General features: G+C 39.0%; 1 protein-coding gene across 2 annotated transcripts in view; it reads right to left on the bottom strand.

The window, feature by feature from the left end:
- LOC107732945 (chloride channel protein 2-like) overlaps window positions 1-20,058 on the bottom strand; it is a 61,068-nt gene that overhangs the window by 17,742 nt on the left and 23,268 nt on the right. The window contains exons 1-17 of one of the 2 annotated variants that reach the window (XM_016544413.1): window positions 18,907-19,060; window positions 11,566-11,697; window positions 9,336-9,464; window positions 9,095-9,228; window positions 8,907-8,984; window positions 7,711-7,734; window positions 7,224-7,302; window positions 6,965-7,090; window positions 6,797-6,881; window positions 6,326-6,427; window positions 5,984-6,068; window positions 5,640-5,798; window positions 4,169-4,238; window positions 3,674-3,784; window positions 3,139-3,349; window positions 2,904-3,037; window positions 682-860 (exon numbers count right to left, since the gene is read on the bottom strand). In XM_016544413.1, the coding sequence (XP_016399899.1) occupies window positions 682-860; window positions 2,904-3,037; window positions 3,139-3,349; window positions 3,674-3,784; window positions 4,169-4,238; window positions 5,640-5,798; window positions 5,984-6,068; window positions 6,326-6,427; window positions 6,797-6,881; window positions 6,965-7,090; window positions 7,224-7,302; window positions 7,711-7,734; window positions 8,907-8,984; window positions 9,095-9,228; window positions 9,336-9,464; window positions 11,566-11,697; window positions 18,907-19,060 (1,992 nt within the window). Of the gene's footprint in view, window positions 1-681; window positions 861-2,903; window positions 3,038-3,138; window positions 3,350-3,673; window positions 3,785-4,168; window positions 4,239-5,639; window positions 5,799-5,983; window positions 6,069-6,325; window positions 6,428-6,796; window positions 6,882-6,964; window positions 7,091-7,223; window positions 7,303-7,710; window positions 7,735-8,906; window positions 8,985-9,094; window positions 9,229-9,335; window positions 9,465-11,565; window positions 11,698-18,906; window positions 19,061-20,058 lie in introns of those variants that run through there. The other variant, XM_016544412.1, reaches the window with a different exon arrangement.

The following is a 20,058-nucleotide window of genomic DNA, read 5'->3' on the forward strand; positions in this document are numbered from 1 at the left end:
TGCATCCCTGATGGCTTTTTGGCATGTAAAACCTTGTGCAATCTGAAAGTGCATGTGAGATTTCAGTTTCACAGAAAAATTGCATTCAGGCTTAGAACAACATGCGAGAACAATTTTAATTTGTGGTGGAACTATTCCTTTAACCTACCGTAGATTTTCACAAGTCTACACTACCGTTCAAAAGTCTGGGGTCAGTGCGTCCTTGCTGAATAAAAATATTAAATAAATAAATAAACGTTTAACACTTTAGGGTTTAGGGTTTTTAGTATAGGGACCAATTCTCACTATTAACTAGTTACTTATTAGCATGTCTATTATTAACATATTGGCTGTTTATTAGTATACTAATAAACAGCCAATATGTTAATAATAGACATATATTTACTTATAAAGCACATATTCTGCATGACTATATTCTGCATCCTTTAATCCTACCCAATACCTAAACTTAACAACTACCTTAGTAATTAGGAGTTTATTGAGGCAGAAGTCATAGTTGATAGTTAGTTAAGAGTGAGAATTGGACCTCAAAATAAAGTGTGACCAAAAAAAGTATTGACCCCAAACTTTTGAATGGTAGTCCATGTCCGATTCATCTCTATAATGACCATATAAAATTATATGGGGGAAAAATGCCTTTCATTCCTGTATTGTAATTAACACTAGCGTCTTCTCTCATACCAGGAAACGTACGCCATGACCAGTCCTGGAGGGAGAGTCTTGGGGGAAGGTGGGCACATGGGTGCCATTGTCCTGAGCACGTTCTCTCAAGTACTCCAGCCTGCGAGCTCGGCTGAGCTGCTGCGAGAGCAGGGACTGAAGCTGGGAGCGCTCTGTAGAGCCCAGCAGGATCATGGACTCTGGAGCCAGGTGGGGACACAGGCAAGGGAGACAGCAGAGAGACCAGAAAGAGAAAGAAAGAGAGAGAAAGAGAGAAGTGAGAGAGACACAGCGGGATAGCTGGAGGAATGGGGGATAGCAAAGGGAAATTGTGGGAGGGCGGGAAAGGAGATGGAGAAGGTAAAGAATGTGTCTGTCACAGGATATGAGGTGGAATTGTGGGATTACATTTCCAACTGTGAGCTTTCATTTGGGAACATCAAGAAAATGTCTGGAAAAGAAACTGTACTAAAATCAGCAAAACATCAAAAAGTATTTACAGCCTCATTTTTACACACTTGTATTTTCCTTTTTAGCACACTCTCCATTTTCAAGCATCATACAAACACCTAAACTAAACTGTTTCTTCATATTCATTCAGAAGCTCATTTACTTCCCAGTAGAGGTCTTCACGGGTCCACTTGGATCCGAAAACCCGAGGTCCGAGCCGAGACCCGATCGGGTTCGGGTCCAAAATTTCTACGAGTGCCTCGGACACGGGTCGGGTTCGGTATTAGCGGCCTCGGGTCTCGGGTAATTTAAATAAATGTGCTTTTTTTTCAAATGGACCCGATAAGACCCAAATTCTTTTCAACTATCCTGAATGTGTACTTGCACGTTCGCGTTAAATCAGCAGGACGCCAGGATTTTCCTGACTGGCTGTATGGCTGCAGGCTGTGCACACGTCAATGCCGTTTACGTTCGGGTCCAGTCGGGTCCGAAATTAAATGCTGTCGGGTCGGGTCGGACTCGGGTCTAATTTCATCGGGTCTGTCTCGGGTCGGGTTTTTCTTTTTGAAAAAATAATTTATGCACGTCGGGTTCGGGCAAGAAGTGATTCGGGTCGGGTACAGATTTTAGGACCCGAGAAGACCTGTACTTCCCAGGCATCTACAACTGTACACTTCTCGTGGTCAAGCAATATATTAACTCAGAATCGCTATTAGCATATTTTACTCTTAAAAAAAATCTAAATATAAACCTTGATTTAAACAAATGTCAAGGATTTTGAAAAAAGTTAAAACAAATAAAAGCTTTAAAAAAAAATGAATACCAAATATTTCAGATTCTGCACTAATCAAACAATTAAAATGATGTGACTCTTTGTACAAACGGTCAGATGTTCTTCTGTAGGTTAGGCGCTCTTTAGATTATTTCAAAATCTTCAGTATCACTTGATCATCCAGAATCAGTCTAATATACTTGATTTGGTGCTCAAGTAACATTTTGTATTAAACAGCTGTGCTGCTTAATATTTTTGTGGATACTTTTTTGATGAATAGAAAGTTCAAAAGAACAGCATTAACTTGAAATAGAAATATTTTGGGTCCCACTTTATATTAGGTGGCCTTAACTACTGTTGTACATACATGTTTTTACATTGTACTTCTATTTTAGTCTAACCGTACCCGTATCCCACCTCAATAGCAGCAAAAGTGTTTTGCAATACAATATGAACACAATAAGTACATTGTACTTATTTTTTGATGTAAGTACATAGTAGTTAAGGCCACCTAATATAAAGTGTGACCATATTTTGTAACATTATAAATGTCTTTACTGTCACATTTATTCAGTTTAATGTAGCCTTTCTGGAAAGTAATGAAAATAATTTTAATATGCAGTATAGTTTTAGGTCAGCAAGTTTGCTTTTTTTTTTTTAAGAAATTGTATGAATGTATGTATTATACAGTATATAGTAGACAACCACACACACACACACACACACACTACTTTGCTCTCTAGATATTGGCATCAGTCATTGAAAACTCATTTTGAACACTGCGCATTTCTTGCCGAAAATGGTTCAGCAATCAAAAGCTGATATTACAGAGTTATTTCAGCCGAATCACTCTTCTATATTGAGCAAAATGGGGAAAAAAGACAGTTTGGGAAGAAAACTGCCTAAAATTTGTCTTACAATTCCTAATGTAAGACAGTGATAGTGGTATGAAGGACATATGCAGAACAACTGATTTTTTTTGCAAAATATACCTTTATTACAGATATTTTATATGACTCACCTTTGGACTCCACCAAGGCCAGGGTTTTAAGCTGGCCTGTTATGAGAGCTTCCTGCAGGTCCCGGTAAGAGGAGGAGAGAGTGATATATCGCACGTCTCTCACCATTATGTCCTCCACACGGATATTATATTTCCTACAGGTAAAAAAAAGAGAGAGAGATGGGAGTAAGCATTCAAAAAGCCAGGGGAATGATATGAGAGTGATAATTTGGGGAAGTTACGTAACAGCCCTCACTCCTGTCCCCAGCCCAGCTCTGGCAGGTAGGGAAGTTTCTGGATCCGGATGATGGAATCATAGAGGGAAGGCTGCAGATTCTGAGCCACGGCATTGGCCAATATCACAGCGATCATCACGGGCAGGATGTGCGAGATTTGACCGGTCAACTCGAACACAATGACGGCGGTGGACACGGTGTGAGTGACTGCGCCAGAAAGAGCCGCCGCCCCTGTGGGAATCACCATTTCATCTCGTATCAAATTACAGTAGCAGTCACCCGCCGCAAGCCATCTGATTTCCTATTGTGCTCCTGACAAGCTTTTTGCTCCGCTGCACAATGCAGCGCTACCGCTGAAGCCATTTCCACAGGCAAGATCTAATTTGGCTGTTGGTCTGTGTGGGTTAATGAAAAATGTATGACTCTTGCATACAACACCCTGCAGGTTCAATTACGTGTGTGAATAAGATATAGCCACGACGGGCTGAAACTGATGGCTTTTGAAAGAAAACAAATGGGCATCCGTGAGAAGGCATGCACAATCGACGGTCTCACCTACAACTGCATATGCGCCGGGAACTATGGGATATACAGTGTTGTCAGCGTGTATTCCTTCGGGGAAGACGGCGGCCATGCTCTCGCCGACCAGTCGACCGAACGCAGCCCCTGTACGACACACAGAATTCACAACGTAGATTCAATGACATTTTGGGGGTGACAAAAACACCAAATTAGTAACACGTGCTTGACGTATACTTACATGAGGTCACAAACATTGACTCCTGAATAAAGCTGCAGTGATTTCACGAGTTTACACACAGGCTTTAGTGAGTCAGACAGTGATGAGGGATGGAAATGGAGAACATGATTGCGGGAAAAGGAAAACAACCATTAAGAACAAACTAAAGTATGATGGCTGGTATGAACACAAGAGCAAAATAATGTTCAAAAGTGCTCGCTCATACAATAGTGAATTGAAATGGAAACCAAAAAAGCATATCCCACAGTGTTGACTTTCAAAAACAACACACGCACACGATAATCACATACCAATGAGGAAAACCGGCATGAAGGCCCCACAAGGCACAGGCATTGTTGTGGCCACAGCTGACATCCAGAACTGAGGAAAACATTTAGAAGCCACAAGGTCACACACTTGAACAAAGACACTGTTTAATAATTAAGCAATATCACACTCGCAATCGCGATGCTGTAGTGAAAATCAGGACGGCTGTGATTTTCCTGCAGCCGAATCAAATCTGTGCTGGTTTTTACTATATAAGCACAATTCAACACATACAATAGTTCAAACCAGAAGTTAATACTGAGTGACTGATATTCAGAGACAATATGACCATATGTTTTATTTATTTTTGCAACTAGAATAATTACAAGAGAAGATGTATAATACAATATGTTACATTCACATATTGCTCAGAGTTTTACATTGCTGTTAAATGAATAGTTCACCCACTGAAAATATACACACCCTCAGGCCATCCAAGATGTAGATGAGTTGGTTTCTTCATCAGAACAGATTTGGATAATTTAAGCATTACATCACCATCAGTGGATCCTTTGCAGTGAATGGGTGCCGTCAAAATGAGAGTCCAAACAGCTGATAAAAACTTCACCACACCATTCCAGTCCATCAATTAAAGGGGTCATATGATGTGATTTCAAGTTTTCCTTTGTCTTTGGAGTGTTACAAGCTCTTGGTGCATAAAGAAAAGTTAAAAACCGGTGTGTTTATAATAAACAAATCCAGCAACATGTTGTTAACTTCAAACCATTGCTTCCGGCTATGGTTCTCTATCTAAGATATTATAATATTATGGATACATAATATTTCTTCAGTGAAAAAGTTGTCTTGTCTAAAAACAGGAGATAAATATGCACAGATCAAGCACCATTCTAAAGAAATAGGTTGGTGGATTTTGATTTGACAACAGAGGATGGAATTTTTGCTGGAGGAAGAAATATTATGAAATGTGGACTTTTTGGTATTTTAGCCGGAAACAATGGTTTAAAATTAAAAACATCTTAATGACGTATTTATTTATTACAAACAAGCAACTTTTCACTTCACAAGACATTAATTGATGGACTGGATTACTTGTGGGTTATTGTAATTTTTTATCATATGTCATCTGTCTTCATCACTGTAGAGCTGGGGGTGGCCAACGTTGGTCCTGGAGAGCCACAGTCCTGGACAGTTCAGCTCCAACCTAATCAAACACACCTGAACCAGCTAATCAAGGTCTAAGCCTTACTAGAAAGCTACAGGCAGGTGAGTTTTTATCTCCAGGACCGACATTGGCCACCCCTGCTGTAGAGGATTCATTGGTGAGCGAATGATGTAATGCTACATTTCTCCAAATATGTTCAGATGAAGAAACAAACTCATCTACATCTCGGATGGCCTGAGGGTGAGTACATTTTCAGCACATTTTTATTTTTGGGTGAACTATTCCTTTAACAATCATGGTCTTTATATTTGACATAATATGATGAGACGCACCTTCATGACAATGAAGAGGAGGAGTGTGATGAACACACTGACTTGTGGATGCTTCCAGGCCTGAGGTACTTGACTTGAGTATGCAAACTCCTCAGCAACACCTTGCTTGTACCAGGTCTGGTTGTCAAACAGTGCCACTAGTGACTCATGTTGAGTCAGCTAAATGAGGAGGCAGCGCAGTTTGTTATTTAATGCATAATGACTGATCTGGAACAAATAAATCTATCAGCATGAAGTACACTTGAAAGACTGAAAAAGTCTGGCTGTGTAGAAAGAAGAAAGATACAGAGAAGGAAATCTGAAGAAATTTCGATGAGACACAAAATAAATATGAAACATCAGACCTGGCCTGCCATGAACTGTCCAAGCCCTGGAGGAAAGGTGAGTGTAGAGACAAGAAGAGTGACCACTGCCGGATACACTAGTCTTCTATGGGATGCCAAACACGAGAAAGAAAAATGACCTTTTACATTAAAAAAATAAATATTTTACTATATAATATAATAATTTAATATTATATAATTATTTTATTTATTTCTAAAATACAAATAAACGTTTAATTATTATTAAGTAATATTTTTTGTAACATTCTTAACCATGAAATGAAAATTTATGCTGAGCTAGTACCTAAATAAAATACATTGGACAATGAGAAATACTGTTGAGAAGCAGTAAAAAAAACTCACTTTTTTAGCAAAAACTTGTTGATGGTTTTCTGTTTTCTCATAGACTCCACTATGATCCTGTTCAGGTAGACATACAACGCCCCACCAAAACCACTGGCAATCCTGAGAAAAACACAAACAAACAAACAAACAACAACAGAACAACAGATAAGAAGAAGCATTAATCTCATAAAACAAGAGGCATAACTACGATCATTGCACATTTCTATTTTACAACTACGAACTAACTAGTTGGATTTAAACACTAGACGTGTGAACCTGGCCTGTCAACCAGAACACAACTCTACATGTTTGAAAGCAGAAGTATACGCTTTGCAAATAAACTGTTCTACTGAGCTTAGACATTTTTAACACAAATGTTCTTAGACAAGGATGTTGGTTTGCATGAAATCAGTGTTTTGACTACCGTAATTTAAATTATGCAAATCACATTTCTGTTTAGGAGATAGATGGCAAAGGTGAGACACAAACCCGAGCACAGCAAAAGCTGGAAGCTCTTGTAGGTCAAAGGGAAAGTCCAGACGAAAGCGCGTTTTGAAGAGAGCCGTGATTGTCTCTGCAATATGACGAAGAGAGAATGACAGTCAGAAATCTGAATCATCTGACTGTGTTGGCTATCATAACGGATTTTTCCCTCACCCTCATCCTGATTCCACACTGCCAGCACCCTGAAGATAAAGGCACTGAAGGTTGCAGCGAAGAATCCTCTCCAGTAGTTCCTCACAGCAAAGAATGTAGATGTGACCTCAATACTAAACAGCACTCCTGCCACAACACAGCAGATCATACGACAAACAACTCAGCTCAAAGCTGGAAGTATACAGGGGAATGTTACTGTTATAAATGTGATATGGCGTTATCTCCAGTGGCCAGCTATGATCGCAATGTCTGGACTTACCTCCAATAGGGGCCGCAAAGCAACAGCCCACCCCCACTGCACAGGCGGCTGACAGCATCTCTGTGTTTCTCAGCTCATTCTGTCAGATTAACAAGAAAACCCAAATACATGCAAATCCTGTTTCAAATGACATGTCGCGGTGGCATTTTACAGGCAGCCAAAAGTGGAACAGGGTAATTACACTGATGGATACATGGCAATGACATGCGGAACAAGGTATTGCTATGAACACAATAAAAAAATGGACAAACACTGCTCTTTCATTCACTATATGCTATCTTTGTGAATGGTTTGCTATGGCCAGGGAGGATGAAGTCCAGTACGACTCTAAATTACAATGGAAAAATGGTAAACTTGAGGAAAAAAAAAAGAACCACAAATGGAGATTTAAAAAAATAAAATTAGATTTTTTTTTCTTTTCATTATAACACTTTCAATAAATCTGTTCACATGGACACACCCAAACATAATAATACCTGCATCTTACCTTGTTTCCCTCAAAGGGCTCTTCCTTCAGCAGTAAATCAAAATAACACACATACATGTGAATATCTGCACTCTGTTCTTTCAAAACCTATCAATACTTTAAGTACTGACACTGTTGTTTACGTTTCAAGTCTGTATCTACAAAAAATAAATCATTTAATTCAAAATATTCTATCTTACCCTGGCCCTAATTGGAGCTCATTCATATCCCACTATCAAAAGTAAGACCCACAGGTATGAGGTGTCAGACAAATAATTATCAGCACGGCCCGTTACCCCAGACCCCACTGCCTGATTAACTGTGCAAACATGCCATTGACATTTGCCTAATTAAAGCGCATTCAATTACAGTGCCACAGTTAAAATGTGCCGCAATGTTTATGGTCTCCGATTTTCTGTCAGATTCACTCTGCTCTAACAACATGTTATTGATCCATTCCCCAGCGTGCTGTGATTTCTCACGTTACTCTGTGGGCAGAGTCCAGGAGGTTGATATTGAATCACATAAAGGCCGACAAACGGCTCTATTCACTGTGCTTGCAATTCCTTCGAGAACCGACACCTTATGTACTTGGACTAATCACAGACTAACAAAAAACCCTAGAGAACCCTCAGCTGCTTGTTTGTACGATACACGCAGATGAGACTGGAAGAACAAGGCCATGACGTTCCAGTTGCAGTGACATGTAAAGTTGTGATACAAACACAAGTCATTGGTAACGCTTTATAATATCTCTCATTAATGGGTCATTATTAACAGGCCACTTCATTAAGATGCATTTAACAAATATTACATGATGTTTAATTGATCAATAGTTAAAGTACAGTCAAATATTATTAGCAGATGGTACCCCAGCTATTGTTGTTTTCATTTTTTTTCCCTTTTCAAGAAGAGTCTGAAAATATCAGGCAGATTCAAACTAAAACTAAATCCGTGTGCACAAAAGAGCAAAATGTTGGAACATGTGCACATTTGTTTTATAATACAATGAAATTCACACATTTTAGAGTGTGACATCAGTGCCCAAAAGAGTGCAAATTCTTAATGGGGCCACTGACATTTCTGATTATTTGATTGTAAATTATGTTTTGTAAAGCTTAATATGTTGTAATAATGTTTGTATCATAAAGTGTCACCAAAGTATGAGATGTCAGAAAGTTACTGACAAAAGTCACCATTTATAGAAAGTATCTCACCATGTAGATTCCTCCAAACAAGGCCATGAATTTGCTCAACAGAGCAGCGCACAGACTGGCAACATGAACAAATGGTCCCTAGAGGACGCAAGAGGAGATAGAAATAACAGATGTGATCACAGGGCAAAGGCTTAAAGTATTTTAGCATTAGAACGCTTATCTAGGATCAGATATCCCCTCTCATGCACCTCTTTGCCCAGAGGCATGCCACTTCCAAGGGCGCAAGTTAAGCCAATCACTTTGGCGACGAAGGTTTTGAAAGTGAGGTACTCTTTTAGCACCACACCTCGGAGAATGGTCTTCATCTCTGGGATCCCAGAGCCTAGAGGAAGAAAAGACGAAGGGGGTTACAAAGAGATCTGAGAACACGTAAAGGCCATTTGGTTTAAATTGATTACGTGAGCATTGGTGAGTGTGTGCGTATCTCACCCACTGCCTGTGGCGCCAGTATCTGTGTGAAGCCGGCGGAGAATGTGATGAGTACTACTGGGTAAGTGACCCAGGCCAGGTACTGCAGCAACATGTTACTGTGCAGACCACCATACATCCACTTCTGGGCTGCAGACACAGACACACACAATATAATTACATCTCTGTAGAGGAATAATATGCGTACCAATGCGTGTGCTTGTGCGCTATTCTATGCCATTTGTAGTATAAATAGTGAGTTGTGTGTTCATATTGAAAATTGCAGAAAGAAAAAGTACACTTCATATACCTGGATATACACTTAATAAACCAAAAAATGCTGGACACGTAATGTTCTCAACATGCACTCAGAAAATTCTAAAATTACTAAAATGTCTAAAATTCATAAACTAGGTGGTATGAGTATGTAGTAAAATTGCATAATGTATAGTCATCTGGTACACAACTATAGACTATACATGTACATTTACTTGTGCTTTGTTATTTAATTGTTAATGTTTTAAGTTCATTTTCCTGCCCAGTTATTTTAGAATTTATACTGACACCTATTCATGTGGATGAAAAAGATATATATATATATATATATATATATAATTTTATTTGAAGAAATGCCCATAACTGAATCAAACTATAGACTATACATCAATATTTACTTGTGATTTGTTATTTAGTTGATAATTTTTTTAATTCATTTTCCTGCCCAATTTGACAGCTGTCTAAGAATTTATACTGACACCTATTGGCGTGGATACAAAAGCAACGATTTTTTTTAATGAAGAAATGCCCATGACTGAATCAAACTTGTGCTCTTTTATTAGTTTTTCCATTAACTTTCCTACCCAATTCGACAGTTGTCTTGAAGTTATACTGACACCTATTGGTTTGGATGAAAAAGCTGAGTTTTTTTAATTGAAGAAATGCCCATTAACTGAATCACACTATAGACTACTATACAGCTACATTTACTTGTACACTGTTATTTAGTTGTTAATTGTTTCAATTCATTTTCCTGACTGATTCAAAAACTTTATACTGAAACCTACTGGCATGGATGAAAAAGAGAAGATTTGTTTAAATTTTAATTGAAGAAATGCCCCTAACTGAATCAAAAGTGCACACTAATAGGATGATCACTGGGATCATTTGAATTAGCTGAATATGATCTCAGTGGTCCCCCTGGTGTTTTCAAAGTCCCTTTAAGGCAAGTCATTTCACTCGGCGGCCATCTTTGAAACTCCTCTCGGGCATGCAAATGCAGCTCCTATCTCTCTGAATGGGCAAATTCTCAAATTCTCCAAAACTGTTCACCAAGCTTAAGATTACATTTTATATTTGAAATTAACAATGAACTCTGACAACAACTGTCTCATAAATGTTGTTTCATTTGCTCAAATAGCATTAAAAAAAGCGTATTTTTCAGGCTAGACCAGCTAGTGCGCATGCGCAGTCCTAAGCGCACGTCTCAGTACGCTGACTGTTTTTATAGCAACCGGGACTTCTAACGCAAGCAGCTGTGACACGCTGACTTTACCGATGAGCAATTGGCCCTGTCCTGTACACTGAGCGCTCTTGCACATTTGCAATGGCAGTTGTTTGCCATTTGTCAATTTATGAGTCTAAAGCTTGTTGTGCACCCTTAATGCTCCCTTTCTGATGTAGACTTCACAGCAGACAACCACTGACAGTCCATGCGACATTACAAGACCAAGGTGTGGACTCAGAGAAGAAACAGGCCCTGTGTAATATAAAATAGTTTTTTGGGGCCATTGATACTACTGGGTTCTTCATTTCATGTGAGTGCACATCATTTTAACACATCTGTCATAACATATCTAGGACTTCACATGTACTACTTGGCAAGTACTACTTGTTTTTTTTTGTACATTTCTGAGGTGTTTTTATATGTGGAAAGCACTTGATGCAGCTAATGCCGTAACTTAAAAAAAATTCCCCTTGATATGTGCTAAGACAATTCTGTGCTTTTTTGTCAATTGACTGAACTGTCACACCCCCAGTCCTTGTAAATAAACTCATTCTTTTGTAAAAAGAGGTCAGTGAGTTGGCACCAATTCGTTCAAGCATTAATGCACCTTCAATCCCAGAATACACATGATGATGATATCCAACTGAAAAAAAAAACAATACTTGACTGATTCAATGACACCATCTGTACTTTCATGGAACCCTGTCAGGCAGAAAATTGTCCTTTTCTTTCTTTTCTCTCTCTTACCTTGCTGGCAGAAGGCAATAGTGTAGTCCATAGCCCAGCTGACCAATGCCATGAGGAGCCCCAGGAGGATGAGAAAGATCCAGTCTTCACCCACACGGGAAATCAGGAACTTCCGACACCGTGACGTGCAGACTGCAGACAGAAATTATAGAGATTACCAAAAGAAAGGAAAAAAAAAAAGAAAATTCAGTCATCATATACTCACCCTAATGTCATTCCAAAACTGTATTACTTTCGTTTTTTTTTTTTATAAACACAAATGGTGAATTATAATAATATGCTGTTTGCTCCTGTCCAAGCAGTTCTAAGTAATGATCACCAAGGCACTGAAGCTTAAAAATATGCAAAACCAGCAGAAAAATCAATTTATACTACTAAAATCAAAAGATTGGGGTCTGCAAGTCTCTTCTGCAGGCCAAGAGTGCATTTATTTGATCAAAAATACAGTAAAAATTTAATATTGTGAAATACTTTTACAGTTAAAAAACTGTTTCTATTTGAATATATTTTAATATGTAAGTCATTCCTGTAGCATTACTCCAGTCTTCAGTGTCACATGATCTTTCAGAAATCATTCTAATGTGCTGATTTGGTGCTCAAGAAACATTCCTTATCATCAATGTTGAAAACAGTTGTGCTGCTTAATATATTTATAACTGTTGTGTACTTAATAGTCTGTGTGTGTGTGTGTGTGTGTGTATAGATAGAGAGAGAGAGAGAGCACATGAGTCATGTGGAATACTTTTATAATGCATTTATAGTAATTGCATGGCAAGAGCAAAATTCTTCAATTTTCTATTCTTCAATTTAATGATCAAGGGGTGTGAGTAAATTCAGTCATAATTTTCGTTTTTGAGTGATCTAATCTATTAGGCACCTACAACATCCACTGTTTCCCTGTTCTTTAGGTCAGTCTGTGTTCACAACATAGAGATAGGCTGTATGAATAGGAAATGACCTAGAACCCAAGAGCAATTACCCGAACCTAGCAGTAGATGCACAGTATGCTTTAATGAAGTTAACAATTGCTTATAAAAAAGCTTGTTTTCCCCTGGAATCCCATGTTTCCAGACTCATGAGAAAACGGAGAGTGTGAACACTTGCACTGTTGCATAGGTGGACAGGGTTGCAGAGACCAAGACAGGAAATGGCTTGTGTGTGTGAAGATAAGACGCATCTGAAAGACACCAGAAAGGGAAGGGTCACGGCAGGTGAAGGGACACCTCTGTGTAGAGATGCTGCCCCGCCAGCTTCAGCACCCGCTCAGCAGCCCTTTGTGCGGGAGTTGGCACATGGGTCGATTTGCCCACTGAAGTGGCACAACAGATGTATTTGCTCTCAAAATAAACCCTGTAACAATCCACAACCAAGAAAGCAATAAGCCGAACCAAATTTACCGCAACTCAAGCCGCATTTTGGATGCGCAAACCTGCAGTGCTTATCTCCAAACCGCGCAAGACAGAAGTGCTGAGATGTGGCATATGTTGACACTTAATTGGAGTTTGAGGAATAACCGTAGAAATATGCAGAGCCCATGCTTCCCCACACAGACTTTAGTGTATTTGACAAGTGAGTCACAGGCCAGGACTGGAAGTGACATCCTTATGTGGCATGCATGCATAATATAACAATGTATTATATATCCAAGATCTATTTATATCCCCAGAGCGAGTAGAAAGGTGTAGGAGGTTTGGTGAGTGGCAATAGTATCTGCCCTCTTTCTGCCTGATATGACAACTTATGCGGCTTTTTCTTCATTGAGCCTCACAATTTCCCATGAGGGCGAGCTGGTGGACTGCTGCCAGTTCTCTGTTTTTATCCACAGATCCAAAACAATTAGTACTGAAATAGACAGATTAAGTCAGCTATGGTGGTAGGACTTCTCTCTAAGTTGCATAGAGAACAAACAGCAGGATGCTGACACCTTGACGCAAATCTACCCCCCTCTGTCATCTTAAAATTCACAAATAAAGTGTTATTATATAAGGGAGAGAGAGATATGTGCTTATATGCTCTGTTTGGTTATGGGCATATACTGTATGCTCTGATGCTAGATCTAACACGAAAAACATGCATATTGTTTTGACAAATAAAATAAGTTGATTAAGGCAAATCCGTGTATCATTCGATCATTAGTTTTTTGATTTAATATTGAAAGTAGAAAAATTAGAAAACGGCTCCTTTTTCGTTTTTTTCCAAAAAACGAGAAACGAGAATTCAGCTTAAATTTTCGTTTTTCGTTCATGGGTGGAAAAATGAACTCTTTGGATTTGAGACTTTAGTCTTTACAACTTTACAGATCTTCTTTATGCACCAAGAGCTTGTAACACTCCAAAGAGAAAGGAAAAAATGAAATCGCATCATATGACCCCTTTAAGAGAAAGTGTGTTTATAAATCTGTCACTTTGTCATAGTTGTCATGAAAAATATCAATATTATTTCTGGAACATAAAAATGTATGACTAAATAATTTTTTTTTTTGTGCTGACACCATTTAAATTTTGTCAGGGTAATTAAAATTTTTACAGAGCCTTCTGATAAAAAAAAAAAAGTTTTTTTATAATAAGCTGGCACTGACTTCATCTCAAAAGCTAATGCGCTGCCAACAAAGCCAACATCATAAGCACGTTCTCAACCAAAAGGTATGCTACCTGCCAAGATACTCTCTTCTGGCCAAAACATCACATGTATCCTTCACAGAGAAGGCAATCCCAAAACGCACTGTGACAAGATCAGTGAAAAAAAAAAATCCTTTGCACAATATTTTAAAATACTGTAGTGTGAATAAAAAATGTATTATGATGCCCAATATTTCAGTGTGCTATGAATTTTAATGCTTATTAGAGTATCATTTTATCAACAGCAACAAGCTAACAGCAAACTCAGTGTATTTGCTTAAACACTTGCTTATTTCAGTAAATTTTGATTAATTTCATTTGTAAAATTTTATATTTTGGTTATTTTATAATGCTTATTGTGATTTCTACGGTCAACTGTTATTTATTTCAGCAAGACTCCGCATGAAGAGATTGAACAATGTTATTATCGCAAAGTTTAAGGTGTTTCTCTTCATGATTATAAGCCATCCGATCAAGAAACTTAAAGATGCAATCACTCTCTTAGCTCAAAAGCAGGCAAAAGTGGTATGTGGATGCATTTTTTGTTCATTTACGAGTTTAAAATTCATAGGTGTTTTCCATGTAAGTGAATGTGTGACTGATGTTTGTTAATATATTCGTCCTGTTTATTTAGTTCTACGGTGTTGGTGTCTGTGTTGAAGAGTGCATTAAACATCTGTGAAAAAAGATCCTCAGCCTTCGCGTTGTGACTAAAGGCAGAATACTACGGTGAGGTGTTCGGGGATGGTATTAAAGTAGCTCAGTTTAAATGTATTGTATGAATTGCCCTTACTATGGAATAAAAAATATGGGGTGTCTATTTACATTTAGTTAAAAGTGATTGTTAATCATCAGCTCCAGTGGCGCAGATGGAAAAGCGCTTGCAGTTGGCTTTTTGACGCGATCGACCCGGGTTCGATCCCGTCTTTTGCCAAACTTTTTTTTCCTCCCTTTTCAAATCTCGTATTAGCAATGGATTCTATTTACACTAAGTGAAAATAGCAGTATTTTTAGCAATATGCTATTTACACTAAGTGCAAATACCTATTTACACTCAAACAAATGTTCGTTATAAATATATCTACTTTGCTCAATCCTTAAAAGTATTGCCAATATAGTTAGTGTGAATAAAAATGTATTATTTTACCAAATATTTCTGTGTGCTGTGTATTTTAATGCATATCGAGCACCATGCAGTTAGCTTAGCAACAAGCTAACGGCAAACTATTAGAGTCCAGTGAAGAGCGCCATGTATGTGTTGCTGCATATGCAGAGCATTCCAAATCAGTCACTTATGACGTTTCATGATGGTTAGGATGCCTTAGTAGGTAGCCACCTATGTAAGCAGCATGCAGAGTAGCAGCTCGCTAGAGTTTTATAGTCAGATGGAGGAATAAAATAGAAATGAGACAGAGACACAGAGAGAAAGAAACAGACATATGATGCCAGCTCTGTAGACCAGTGTGTAGGTAAGTGAGCTGACAAGCCTCCAAACCCCTCAACTCAGTCAAGGAGGATCAGAAGACCTGTGCTGCACACTGCTGATAGATTTCTCATGCTTTTCACACTTAATAGGGAGGCAGGAAGGATGATATAGAGACAGATGCTGTGTGTCTTTGGAGATTACACAAGGCCAAAAGAGCAGTCTATTTATATTACAAGAAACCAATGAGATACCTCATTAGCACTAAAAACATTGGACTGTGAGACACCGTTGCCTATTTAATGAGAACTCAACTTTTTCTTTTCAGGGAATTTATCACAGACTTCCAATATGAATGGCAACTGCTTTTGTTCAAAGCTCTCTTTTTTCAGCCAATCATCTTAACGTACCATTAAATGGAAAAATAAATCAATGCTGGGCGAATATTTTTTTATCTCTAAACTCAAATGTAAAAGTCCATATAATACATCCTTTGGTGAATGGTGACGCATTTCTAGACACAGATGCACAGGCACACAAAGACACAGAGGTTCATTACAGATACACTGCACGTCTATGTGTCTCATCTATCACCCCTAAACAGCGCAGACTGATTATGCTCCCTGCTGGTGAATGGCGAGCACTGCACTGAGGTGCAGAGGGAATTGAACAGGCTGATAAATGCTGCAAGTTGTTGTTTACAGGCTAGACAACAGCAAGCGTTCAGCGCCAATGCTTGAAAAATTATTGGGGAAAAATGTCTCCACCATAAATATGAAGACGCCTTTAAGATTCGGGTGATGGCCACACCTGTGGAATGTAAGTGACAGGGGTGCGTTTCCCAAAAGCAAATGTGGTCGCAAGTTCCGTCGTTACCAATAGATTTCAATGGAACTAACTACCATAGTTAGCAAACGATGCTTTTGGGAAACGCACCCCAGATTGATAAACAATGGCAGCTTCACAAGCCAGTGACAATTAATCACCAGTAGAGGGCAATCTATAAAACAGGAGGTTAAACACCACATCTGCAAGCATCAGACATGACCATATCCTGTCTCACTGAACTGCCTCAAATGCATGAGCAGACCCAGATGAACTTGTTGGAGAATATATGTGGAATGGATTTAAATATGTTAAAGCTATGCATTATGCAGGTTAGTGCTGGTTTGATGCAAGGAAAAAGCTGGTCGGCCAGCATGTTGTATTATGGTGATGCTTTTTGACCAAGAAAGTCTTGCTGGTTAAGTTGGAACAGCAGTCAGTGTTTGAATTATGGCGCCCATCGTGGGGTCTGCCTCCCTTAATTCAAGCCCGAAAATCCCCTAAAGATGGGTTTCAAAAGTATATATAACTTTTACATATAGAGGAAAAATCTGTTTTCAGGTAGGGTTTCATTAACCACAAAAAGTTAGATTAATCAGAGCACAAACAGAAGTCGTGCCATCTGAGGGGGGTAACCATAGCAACAGCTGCTTGATCCCTGTCTGAGTACATTGACAATACATAAGTACTGTCATCATTTTTGTCATTTGTTTTTCTTTGGACAATTCTTATTTGTATGGAATATTGCAGTGTTTATTATAAGTGATTTATTGGTAGATTAAATCATCCATTATTTTTTTAATTCACGTCTCCTCATAATTTTGAATCAAGATAACTTCCCCGCCTCCGCGCAATGACATCTCTTCTCTGATGACATGTGCAAGGCAGGAAAATAATCCTTCCTCTCCCTGTGACTCACATGACAATGCAGCAATTAACAACGTTCCAATCAATTCCCGATTCTTTCTCATTTAAGAAACTGTTATCACTCAGAAAAAAAAGCTTTAAACTTTAAACTTGCATCATATTTTTGGTTTACAGAAGTACTAGAGGCATATATCAGCTTAGATAGGAGGGCCTCTGAATATTGTCTTGAACAAAGTAGGGCTTGGAACTCCAAAAGTTTGTAAACCATTGTGTTAGATGGAGATGAAAGTATGGCCGTTCCAATCCTGCAGGAAAAGCATGAATCCTTGAAGGGGTGGTTGACTGGTTTTGTTCTAGGCTTGATTGTGTTTATGGGGTGCAGTCTAACATGTGTTAAAGCTTCGTTTTTAAAAAAACGCATTATTTTTCACATAATTTACCTTTATTTTTCACTGCTCTGTCCCTTCTCTGATAAACGCGCTGATCATTTCCTGCTTTTATGAAGCCCCTCCCTCAGAAATACACGATGGACTCTGATTGGTTAGCTAGTCCAGTGTGTTGTGATTCGCTAAACCGCCTCTAGTGCGAGTCTGAACATCCCTCCGCCCTCTGGCCTTTGGATGGAGATTTACTGCTGATCACAGAACCGTGTTTCACTGAAAGATACGCATGACAATCGCAGCTTCTGTCGAATCGCGATTTCGATTCCATTTCGATTTATCGTGCAGTAACACTTCTCATAGCTATGTGAAAATAAGTGTATAAATGGTGTATAAAAGTGTATAAACAGAGCTGAGCTGATGATCTGAATGAGAGAGAGCTGATGATCTGAATGAGAGAGCGAGAGAGAGAGAGAGAGAGAGATGCAGAGCGTATGTAGAGCAGGGGAACGCGAGGAACAGTATTGAGAACCGCTGCTTTAGAACATTGATTTTGAAATTTGTGAATCGTTAGAAGACAGAATCACGATTCATATATGAATAGATTTATTTGTGCACCCCTAGTTTTCTCTTCCTCTTCTCTAAAGCAGCACAGCATGGCCTCACCCTCTTCGTTGCATGTTCCCGGGGGCGGGGTTTATCAGGGTTTGTGACGTCACGAATCCGGGAAGTAACTTGTTGTAGTCCCTACGAGCCGTTTTTGTAGGCATTAAACTGCCAGAATTTTAAAAGACGACATCTCCGTTTGCATTGAACTTTCAACTTCGTAAATTTGTAGATATTGTTTATGCTCAAACAGCAACATTACACACAAACTAACATTAAAAAAGTGAAATTGCAATCAACCACCCCTTTAATGCCAAGTTTTACTGCCACTGATTCCATGTGGGCCTGAACAAGAGTGTAGATGTATCAGCCTGAGTAAATCCCTCCCACTTAGCTCCACCATAGGTCTCACCTAATCCCCAATTCCAGCATGTTCAGCATGTTCTTTTTGCCTCCTGCCCTTTAAAACCCTTTTCTCTTTCGATCCCTGCTGCCCTTCATCCTTGTCATCCTTGTGTGCTTTCCTAGCTTTGCTCTGTAGCCACTGCTGCAAATAGCAAGCTATGATACTAGCAGACCAGCCAGCAAACAGTTGGCCCACATATGTATACAGCACACCCACCTTGACACTTGGCACACGAGTCCTTCTCATACTCCATCATTTCTGGAGCCTGGCCACGCACACTGGTGGTCCTCCGCAATGCTCCATCTTCACGCAGACGAGCTGCCTCTTCTTTGGCATAGGCCCCCAACTCCTGTGTATAGCGTCCATACATCTGAAAGTGAGACAAGAGTGAATGAAGATTTTACCTGGGAAGGAAATGAAGGGAAACCAAGCCGAGAAATGCTTCACTGAAATAATGTGCAACTTAACAGTCTGTTCAGAAGCCCATCAAATAAATGAAGGTAGTCTGTCAGAGGTTCCTGTCCCTGAGTACGATCCCTGAAACATAAAGCTACCATGCTTCACCGCAATGATGCTATTTGTGATATTTACATTTAAAGAAATAGTTTGCACAAAAATGAAAATTTAATGAAAATGTACTCATCCTCAGGCCATCAAAGATATAGGTATATATAGAGAGAGTTTGTTTCTTCATCAGAACAGATTAGGAGAAATTTAGCATTACATCACTTGCTTGCCAATGGATCCTGTGCAGTGAATGGGTGCCGTCAGAAAGCCCAAACAGCTGATAAAAAACATCACAACAATCAACAAGTAATCTGCATGACTCCAGTCCATCAAGTAACATGAAAAAGCTGCATGTTTGTAAGAAGCAAATCCATCATTAAGGCCTTTATACATTTTTAACTATTGCTTATGCCAAGATACGAGTTTATCGTCTCAATGTCGTTCAACATCTTAATGATCAGTTTATTACTAACACATTTCTTTACTTCACTGGAGTCATGTGGATTACTGTAATGGTTTTATCAGCTATTTGGACTCTCATTCTCAGTACCCATTCACTGCAGATGAGCTATTTGCTGAAGTGATGTAATAGTAAATTTCTTAAAATCTGTTCCAATGAAGATGGCCAGAGGGTGCTTAATTCTCAGCAAATTTTCAGTTGTGGGTAAGCTATTCCTTTAAGTAGGGTGACCATACGTGCCATTTTCCCAGGACGCGTCCTGGCCAGGATTTCTATATTGTCTAAAATATCTAGTGTTTGGCTTTGTTTGCGTGTGCAGACTGATCGGTGTATGACATCAGTTCCTTGTGTTTTCGAAACGCTGTCGAGGTACTTTGAATCAAAGCAATATAGAAATCCTG

The sequence above is a fragment of the Sinocyclocheilus rhinocerous genome, unplaced genomic scaffold (genome assembly GCF_001515625.1).
Source record: "Sinocyclocheilus rhinocerous isolate Xijiao unplaced genomic scaffold, SAMN03320098_v1.1 scaffold1001, whole genome shotgun sequence".
NCBI classification, from domain to species: domain Eukaryota; kingdom Metazoa; phylum Chordata; class Actinopteri; order Cypriniformes; family Cyprinidae; genus Sinocyclocheilus; species Sinocyclocheilus rhinocerous.